The sequence below is a fragment of the Rhinolophus sinicus genome, chromosome 5, assembly GCF_057876585.1.
Source record: "Rhinolophus sinicus isolate RSI-liver-muscle chromosome 5, RSI-T2T, whole genome shotgun sequence".
Taxonomy (NCBI): Eukaryota; Metazoa; Chordata; class Mammalia; order Chiroptera; family Rhinolophidae; genus Rhinolophus; species Rhinolophus sinicus.
This window is the reverse complement of record NC_142505.1, coordinates 90,178,950-90,188,573: the sequence shown is the minus strand read 5'-3', so window position 1 is coordinate 90,188,573 and position 9,624 is coordinate 90,178,950. Positions and strand designations below refer to the sequence as shown.

The 9,624-nt window shown below is 39.6% G+C and overlaps 1 protein-coding gene across 2 annotated transcripts in view; it reads left to right on the top strand.

Moving 5' to 3' along the window:
- The first annotated feature begins 2,868 nt into the window (after positions 1 to 2,868).
- The window catches only part of DCTN4 (dynactin subunit 4), a 31,025-nt gene continuing 24,269 nt past the window's right edge, over positions 2,869 to 9,624 (top strand). Inside the window, exons 1-3 of one of the 2 annotated variants that reach the window (XM_019734382.3) lie at positions 2,869 to 3,089; positions 5,561 to 5,631; positions 7,815 to 7,993. In XM_019734382.3, coding sequence (XP_019589941.1) covers positions 2,955 to 3,089; positions 5,561 to 5,631; positions 7,815 to 7,993 — 385 coding nt within the window. In that variant the 5' untranslated portion in view covers positions 2,869 to 2,954. The remainder of the gene's footprint in view (positions 3,090 to 5,560; positions 5,632 to 7,814; positions 7,994 to 9,624) is intronic. The other variant, XM_019734383.3, reaches the window with a different exon arrangement.

Genomic DNA, 9,624 nt, shown 5'->3' with positions numbered 1-9,624 from the left:
ATGGTGCCACCAAACTGATGTTAGCTTCCGGTTAGTCCACCAACCACAGGGAAGGGAGTGGGGCGGAGGGGACAAGCTTTGGTTAGGCGTGAGGTATATTTGAGAATTCCCACGGATGCCAAGGGGAGAGCATTCTGGAGATGTGAAACTCATGTGCCCAAAATGGGAAATGATGCAATTCCAGCAAACTTCCAGGGCAAAATTAAACAAGTTATCCATTAGCGTCGCTTTCCCTTGCACTTGCTTTCTTTTCTTTTTAAGTGCTGTTAGAAAAGCAATCAGTTTCCTACTTGGGTATGGATATGAATTGACTGATGTGGTGTGCGGGAAACTGCATTTACAGAATTAGAGAACAGAATATGGTACCAGAAGGGAGAAAACCTGTGGGTATGTTCCTTTGACTTTCTGGACCTCAACTGGGTAACAGCTGCACCTCTGGACTTCATTTTCTCCATCTGAAAAATACAGGGATTGAACTAGGATCTTTCTAGTGCATGATGAGTCTAAGTCATTCAGTCTAGTATACGAGGTCGCTGTAGCATCAACAAACTCCAACCCACCGCTGCTGCCTGCTTTGTAAAACCTGCCAAGCACCACCTTAGCAGGCTGGCCCTGTAAGCCTCGGAAACCAAGCTTGAAGTCCTCCTGAATTCCCTCTTTCTCCCTCTGCTCCCAGTGCCTGTATTCATGCCAGTTCCTGTGCTTTGCTGCTGCCCAGGCCCCATGTTAGTTGTTATCTATACACTGGGGACTATGTTACTGGCGATTATAGTGGAATCTCATTCAGCTTAAGAAAGAAAGAAATCCTCCCATTTGCAACAACATGGATGTACCTAAAGGACACTATGCTAAGTGAAATATGTCAGACTCAAAAAGACAAATACTGCATGATTTCACTTATATATATATATGGAATCTAAAATAGTCAAACCTATGGAAGCACAGAGATAGTGGTTGCCAAGGCCTGGGGGAAAAAGGAAATGGAGAGATGTTTATTGGTCAAAGGGTACAAAGTTTCAGTTATGCAAGATAAATAAGTTCTGGAGAGCTAATGTACAACAATGTAACCATAGTTAACAATACTGTATTATATACTTGAAATTTGCTAAGAGGGTAGATCTTAAGTGTTCTCACCAGAAAAAAGAAAGAAAGAAAGAAAAAAAGAAAGAAAGAAAAGAAAAGAAAGAAAATGGTAACTGTGAAGTGATATGTTCATTAGCTTGATTGTGTTACTTCACAACGTATATCAAATCATCAAGGTGTACACCTTAAATATATATAAATTTTCATTGTCAATTATGCCTCAATAAAGCTGGAAAAAAGAAATTAAGAAAATATGCGGGAGGCAGTATGCATAGGAGTAATGCATGCGAGCCGTGGAGCCAAACAGAACAGAGTTCTGTGTTATTTATGAAACCTTAGACAAGCAATTGTAATTCTATGAGCCCCCATTTCATGTGCTGTAAAATAGAGATAATGATAAAACCTGCCTTTTGGAGTTTTTGTGAAAATTAAATGAGACAGCGTATATAAAGTTTTGACACAGTGTCCTGCAGTCAAGAGCTAAGTAAATATTAGCTAATATTATTCAGTTTCGTTTCTTCTCAGTCACCAACTCTAATGTTATACAGGTAATACAATACTAGTACAGTGAGAAAAGCATGCCGGAGAACTGATGGCAGGTAACATGGGCTCCAGTCTCTGCTAGGCCAGTTCTAAGTGGTCACTTTACACATCTAAGCCTTAGCTTATACATTAGAAAAACCTAAATGACACCTAGACCATGGTTCATTCATTAATGTCATTCCTTCATTAATCAATGCTTATTGAAAGCCCACCGAAGAGCAGTCCTCTCTTATCCACGGGGCATTCGTTCCAAGATCCCCGTGGAGGCCTGAAACCACCGATAGTACAAAACCCTATGTATGTTTTCCCTATACATACATACTTTTCACTTAAAGGAAGCACTTTGTGGCCTCTCTTTGGCATATCCAAATTGTCAGCATCACTACTCTTGCTCTTTGGGGCCATTATTAAGTAAAATAAGTGCTCCTTGCACACAAGCACTGCAATACCTTGACTGTGACATCAGTAGATCTGATGGCCAAGCCAGCTGCTAAGTGACTGATGGGCGGGTTGCGTATACAGCGTGGATATGTTGGTTCACTTCCTGAGTGGGACAGAACAGGATGAAACAAGATTCCATCACACAGTACAGAACGGCACACAATGTAAAACTTATGACTTGCTTATTTCCGTAATTTCCCATTTAACGTTTTTGGACCGCGGATGACGGCAGGTAACTGAACTGCAGAAAGCGAAACTGCAGATAAGGGGTGACTACTGCATAGACTCAGTCCTTAATGCTAAGTTCTCGAAACCTGTGAATGAATATGGCGTCTGCTTGGAGGAACTCACAGTCTAAGAAATTCCAAATGAGATAATGTCTGTGAGAGTTTCCTACAGGTCAGTGGCAAGACTCTCAGAAGAAAGTGCTGGTGTGGCCCTCAGCTTTCCAGTGCCCAGCGGACTCTGTTCCTGAGACCTTCCATCTAACTTCTGGACATTTGCCTGGAAGGTGAGGCCGGCTCTCAAAGCAGTTGTAAGTAAAACAAAGAGCAGCCTTCCTTTCTGGAAGAAACAAAGAACAGGAGATCATTAAACCTGTCTGGACTCTATCTGTAATTGTGTACTTAAGGATAGGAAAGCCTTAGTTGCACACAGGCCGCTGACGCTCACTAAAACCCTGGAGGGGAGGGCCTACGGTGGGGGCGGGGAAATCCGGAATCCCACCCGCGCATGCGCACTTTGACCTTCGCCCGGCGCAAAGCCCCACTAGGTAGGAAACCTTACGTCAAAGTCTACGTTGAACGACGTAGGGAAGGCGGCGAGGACACGCTGGCTCTCGGGTCACCTGATGCGGCGGGAGCGCCGTTGACTCCTCCCTCGCCAAGATGGCGTCTTTGCTGCAATCCGAGCGGGTTCTCTACCTAGTCCAGGGGGAAAAGAAGGTTCGCGCCCCCCTCTCGCAGCTTTACTTCTGCCGCTATTGTAGCGAGCTGCGGTCGCTGGAATGTGTGTCTCACGAGGTAACGCACTCGTCCCATGAAATGTGTGTGTGTCTGTTGGGGGATGGGGAGGCGTTCATATTAGTCACCGCGACGGGCGGGCAAGCTCCGCAGGTTGAAGGCGGGTGGTCATTTTCACAGTTTGCTGATTGGCTCTGTCTGCCGTCACTCAAGATTTGCTTGAGCTTTAATTTGCTTATAATTTGTCACTTGGAAAGTTGGAGCAGCCTTGGGTGGAGCTGAGCGGATCTTCTGGTTCCAGAGCACCCTCTGATTGGACAAACTTGACTAGGAGAATTTTGGTTGTCTCTTAGGGGGTTTGGTAATAAATAGGGTGGGTTGGGGAGAAAAAGGTGTGGGCGTGCTTAGTGCGCGCCCCTTGAGGGACGAGATACTGTCTTTCCAGGGTTGATTTGGATGGAGTGGATGCAGGCATTGTCATCCATGCCCCTCCCATCCTGGAAGTTCTGTTTTGCTTTGTCTAGAAACTGGGCCCTCAGCAGACTGCCTTGCTCCATATCCTGGCTCAGGCCAAGGCCTGCACCAGGGAAGAGGTTGGGATGGGACCTGCTGAGTGAAAAGTGCTTAAAAAACTGTTAATATTCATAGCGCTTCTCCTTGAGGGTAGGATGCTGTCCTCCACGGGCACAAATGGGCGTTGGTGGTGGTGGTGGTGAGAACTGCAAAAGACCACACCTCGTAAAAATCACCAAATAACCAAACCCAAAACTTCTGCAGGCTTGGCACCTCTCATTCATTCAGTAAGTTTGGGGTATTAAAAGATGAATAAGACATAAATCCTACTGTTGAGTAACTTACAGTCTAATGAAAGAAAAGCTGATAGTAATAGATACCATTTATTTGGTGCTTTCTATATGCAATATGCTTTACATAATCTCCTTTAATCTTCCTGCAACCCAGTGGAGTGCATACATTTTTAAAAATCATTTTACAGGTAAAGAAACAGATACATCATGTTTGCCCTGAGTCACACAGCCAGAAATTTGGAGATTAGAGGAAAGACCAGGATTAGAAAATGAGCATCCTGACTCGAGAGAATTTCAGTCAAGATTTGGACTGTTAAAAATGCATGTGAAAAAACATGTTGTATGCTATAAAGCACTTAACATATTATTTTATTGGGGGTATTTTTCACAACATTAAGAATCATCAGGGAAAGCATTTAAATAATGCCAAGAAAAATCAATGCTACATATGTTTAATATGGTGTTGGTTTTTCATGTATATAACATGGCGTTGATTTTACTTCATTAACACCGTGTGTGTGTATGTGTCTGTGTGTCTCCTTGGCAGATTCTTTCTCTTCTAGATGCTTCCCTGTTTCAGCTCCACCTTCAGAATTCTCATTTGGTGGTTATTAGGGAGCAGAGTCTTCATGACCTATAATAAGGATCTCTTCAGCTATGACCTTCAGTCTGTAACTGCATCTTTTACAGACTGGTGTGTATCTATGAGGTGGAGGCCAGTAGGGTTTGAAGAAGGATGAGACTCGTGAGGGCTGGAGCAGTCCAGAAAGTTCTGATGGAGAATCTGGGATTGGAGTTACACATGAAGGGACAAGCATAACTCAGAAAAGGGGCACAAAGGATTTAATTATATTTTGCCTTTTGTAATGAGTGAGTGCAAATATTAGTTGGCAAAACTATAGTTTATTTTCCTTGAGATTATTTGAGCAGCAATTTTATTAATTTTTCCAAAGATGGCCCTGTTTATAACAGATGATGAAAAAAGAAGCCAGTTTGTATCATTGTATTTATGTTCAAGTGAATTTGTCTTCCCATCTGCACTTGACTAGAGTTCTAGAATTGTCAAATAGAACATTTTAAGAAATGTTTAAGAAACATTTAAGAAAATAGTTATACAGACCTTAATACATACAATGAATTAAATTTTTATACTTTGAGTTAAATACAGTAAGACTATCTTGTTAGTTTAGTACTTTGTCATTTAAAAATCTCTATTTGGTTGGCTATCACTGACTTTGTACATGTTAATTTATGCTGTTCTTCAGTGTACATGTATTACTTCAGTAATAAGAAAACTTTGTCTCTCTAAGTGTGGTCAAGTTACTGTATTCCAATAAAGCTAACCTGGATAGAATGATATTTGGTCACAGCTTTACAAATTAGGTTATTTGCTAATCTATTCTTTAGCTTACCATAGAGTTGTTCTTTTATGTAGACAATATTTAAACACATCTAATACATAAAACCCTGATGAGAGGGAACAGGAAAAATCAGAAAAGAAAAATAGAAAGGTTTTAGAAAATCTGGACGGTTAAAAAAAACAAAGAAAACAGGTGACTGAGGAATAAACCTTAAGCTGAAAGCAGTTTAGGTTCTTTGCCAGATCAGTGATTTCTCACCTTCTGCTTCAGTATATTTTAAATTTTACTGTTTGGCATGGACATAATGCACAAGCTAAACTGAGTTTCTTTTCCTCTGATGTTTTGATTTCTTGTTTCTTTCTAGGTGGACTCCCATTATTGTCCCAGTTGCTTAGAAAATATGCCATCAGCTGAAGCCAAACTAAAAAAGAACAGGTAAGCTTGGGATCCATTTTTTCTGTTTTCCTCAACTCTTTTTTTAATAGCTGGTAAGAAAACACAAGGAATTAACTCTTTTTAACTAGCTTTTTTTTTCACTTTTTAGCATCACCTTTGCCAAAGATGAAATGTCCTTTGATTCTTTAAATAAACTTTTTGTTTTAGAACGGTTTTAGACTTAAGAATTATTGTGAAGATGAGAATAGAGAATTCCCACTTACCTCATACCCAGTCTCCGCTGTTGTTAATACACTTTAGTGTGGTATGCTTGTCTCAATTAATGAACCATACTGGTACATTATTATTAAATAAACCACATTTTATTCAGAGTTCCTTAGTATTTTTTCCTAATCTCCTTTTCTGTCCCAGGATCCTGTTCAGGATATCCACATTATATTTAATAGTTAAGTCTCCTTAGGCTCCTATAGTTGAGACATTTCCTTGGTGTTGGTGACCTTTAAAGTTTTGAGGAGTATGGATCAGATATTTTGTAGAGTGTCCTTCATTTGGAATGTGTCAAGTGTTTTTGGCATTAGCTGGGGGAATGTGTTTTGGGGAGGAGGACCACAGAGGTAAAGAGCATCTTTCATCACGTCGTATCAAGGGTATCCAGGCATGGGATGCTATCCATATGACTTACCACTGTTGATGTTAACCTTGGGTACCTGGCTTGAGCTAGGGCTTGTCAGGTTTCTCCCATGTGAAGTTACTCTGTTTTTCCCCTCCTTTTTCATGCTGTCCTCTTTGAAAGGAAAATCACTGTCCCAGCCCACATTTAAATAGTGGGGCGTTATGCTTCCCCTCCGTGAGGGCTATCTACATAAATTATTTGGAATTCTTTTGCATGGAAGACTTTTCTGCCCTATTTATCTATTGAATCATTTACTTGAAGCAGTATGGGCTCGTGAATATTTCGGTTATAATCCAGTACTACTTTTCTTTGCTCAAATTGTTCCACCTTTGGCTGTTGGGAACTCTTTCAGTAGACTCCTGTATCCCTTTGACGTACCCCCATTGTTTTGTGTGTGTGTTGGGGGTGGTTTGTTCACTCATTTGAGCACTTTCTTACTTTCCGGTACTACTAGATACTCCAGGCTCATCCTGTATATTTTCAGCCTCTGTCCTAGAATTAGCCACTTCTCCAAGGAGCCCTGGTTCCTTTTATTGGAGAGAGGTATTAAAAACCAAGATCTGGGTAGTAGGTGTGCTCATTGTTCCGAGGTGCCTTTTGGTTCTTAGTTTGGTGTGAAAGTCCTTTGCTTCCAGTCACATTCCTACATCTCCATGGATGCGAACCACGATTATCTTTCCTATCCTCTTTCCTATCCGTGAGAAATACCTTCTGATAAGCTAAACACTGTTTTGTATGTTGTCCACACATTAATTTTATCATTTTATCTTCAAAATATCCCAGTGAGTTAGGTACTCTTATTATTCTTGTTTGAGGATAGTATCCAGATGGCGAAATATTGCAGATAATTGGAGTTATGGAATGGAACTTCAGAGCCACACTAGAGGTGAAATCTTGGTAATCTCAGGTGGTGGGAAAGTTAAAAGCAACAAGGCACAGTGGGCCCTGAAGGGGAAATGTTGGCTGAGCACTAGGAGGAATAGTGCCTGAGGAGAGAGCAGAAAGCCCTGAAGATGGAACACTTCTGAACCATTCCAGTTTTTTAGCATTGTTTGGTATCTGTTGCAGCTGTTTTCCAAACAAAAAGTTATTTTCCAAATCAATTTCATAGGTCGTTGTATTGTTGCCTCTCAGTTTTCCATTGTGCAGTTAGTCTCTTCGCTCTAAAGGCATAAGCTGTGACATTTCTGTTTTTCTCAGAATTCTTTGTGGTCTGTACATGGCATAAAAAGAGTCTGAAATAGTTAACTCCAAACTCTTAAACCTGATTCTCTCTGTGGAGTAGATTGGGCAGGCTGTAATTCTTCAGGAACTTTGGTGATGATTGCTTTTTTTTTTTTTTTTTTTTAAATAATGAACATACAACACTTAAGAAATTTTAAAACAAAGTTTGTAAGAATCTCAGGAATACTTATTTCATTTTGCTTGTGAGACACTTCTCCATTACAGTTCTCTATTGAATTCCTAACACCTAAAACAATGTCTGATACATAGTCAGTACTTGGTAATATTTGTTGAGTGAATAAATCGTTGTATTTTTGTATCATAGATGTGCCAACTGCTTTGACTGTCCTGGCTGCATGCACACCCTCTCCACCCGGGCAACAAGCATCTCCACACAGCTTCCAGATGACCCAGCCAAGACCACCATGAAGAAAGCCTATTACCTGGCCTGTGGATTTTGTCGCTGGACATCCAGAGATGTGGGCATGGCAGACAAATCTGTGGGTAAGTGAGGTAGACTTCAACATGAGCTTTTGTGAAATTAGCAGTGCTGTAACTGCCTGCACATTATTTCTGTTATCTGTTGGGTGGTAGGTGCTAAATTCAGAGTATTTTGTCATAAATCTGCATTCCCAAATTCTCACATTTATGGACAGTATTTCATCTGAGACTAGGTTTCACTAGTTAGTTCTTAGAGTTGGTAAAACAGCTTTTATAAACCTGACGCTTCCTTAGAATCAAAATATTGATGCCGTTCATAAGTAATACATGCTCTTGATGAAACACACCATGTACAAAACTAAAAGATAAAAGTGACAAGTTAAGAAAATATTTGGGTCATATATAACAGACTAAAGATAATGAGGAGCTCTTATGAATTGATAAGAAAATGACCTAATAGAAAAATAGGCAAAAGGTATGAACTCTCAAGAGTGGAAATAAAAATGGGCAATGACCAAAACGTGCACACTGAAGGGGCCACAGTCATGTACAATGATCTCTGCCTTCACCCCAAACTGCTCAGTAACCTTGCAGAGTCCATGGAAAGACCCGAACCTTTTATGAAGTTACGAAGACAAGTTCCACCCTCTCATGTTTCCCTCCTCTCAAATTTTATAGACCTTTCTTTTTATTTCTACTCCTTTGGGTATCACAAACTGCCTTGTACTATTAATATTGTTTATATGTGAATTTTTCAACTGTTTTCAACTCTAATATCAGTTCTTTGGGAACAAAGTCCTTGTTTTGAATGTCTGAATTCTTTGTTTAGTTTTCATTGTCTAGTTGATTGGAGTTTTTATTTTCACACACAACTTGGTGAGGTAATATTTTTTTTAAAAGTTAATAAATACGCGGAAAGATACGTTCAACTTTACTAGTAATCAGGGAAATGCAAATGAAAACTTCATTGACTTTGGCAAAATTTTTTATATCTGGTAATACCAAGTGGTGGCAAGAATATGGGAAAATAGTTCTTTTATACACTACTGCCTTGAAAAGCATTTTGACAACATTTATTAAAATTGTTATTGCTTTTTTTCCTTCTGTCCGGCAATTCCATGTCCCAGGTATCTATTCTGGCACATTCAAACACATGCTCAAAGATACATGTGTATATATGAAATGTCTGTCAATGAAACAGAAAAGTTGTGTGTGTTTAGAAATAAACATCACCTAACACATTAATTACCGGTTCATCATTTGAGCCTTTCAGATCTGAGGTTGCACTTATCTTTATTAGGAAACTTCCTTTATTTTTACATTTCCCATACTTCATGGTAACATCAGAATAGAGACACTCTTTATACAGTCAGTTCAAAATCTTCACTTGCTATTTATTTTTTATATAAATAGTAGCATTGCTCACTCCCCATTTTCTTTTTTCTGACTTTCTGAAATTTCATTTGTTTAATTTCCTGAAAACTATTTAGACTTGTTAAAAATTCCCATTTTTTGAATTTTCATAAAAAATTTTAGCTTACCTACTAATATATGAGGAAGCCCGTAACAAACTCATGTCATTTGACATAACTAAAATGAAGATTGACTTTAATTAAAAACTTTCCATAGATTCTTACACAATTTGGAAGTAAACAGGAGTGAAGTTTCTTTAGATTCAACTCTGTTCTTAAAAA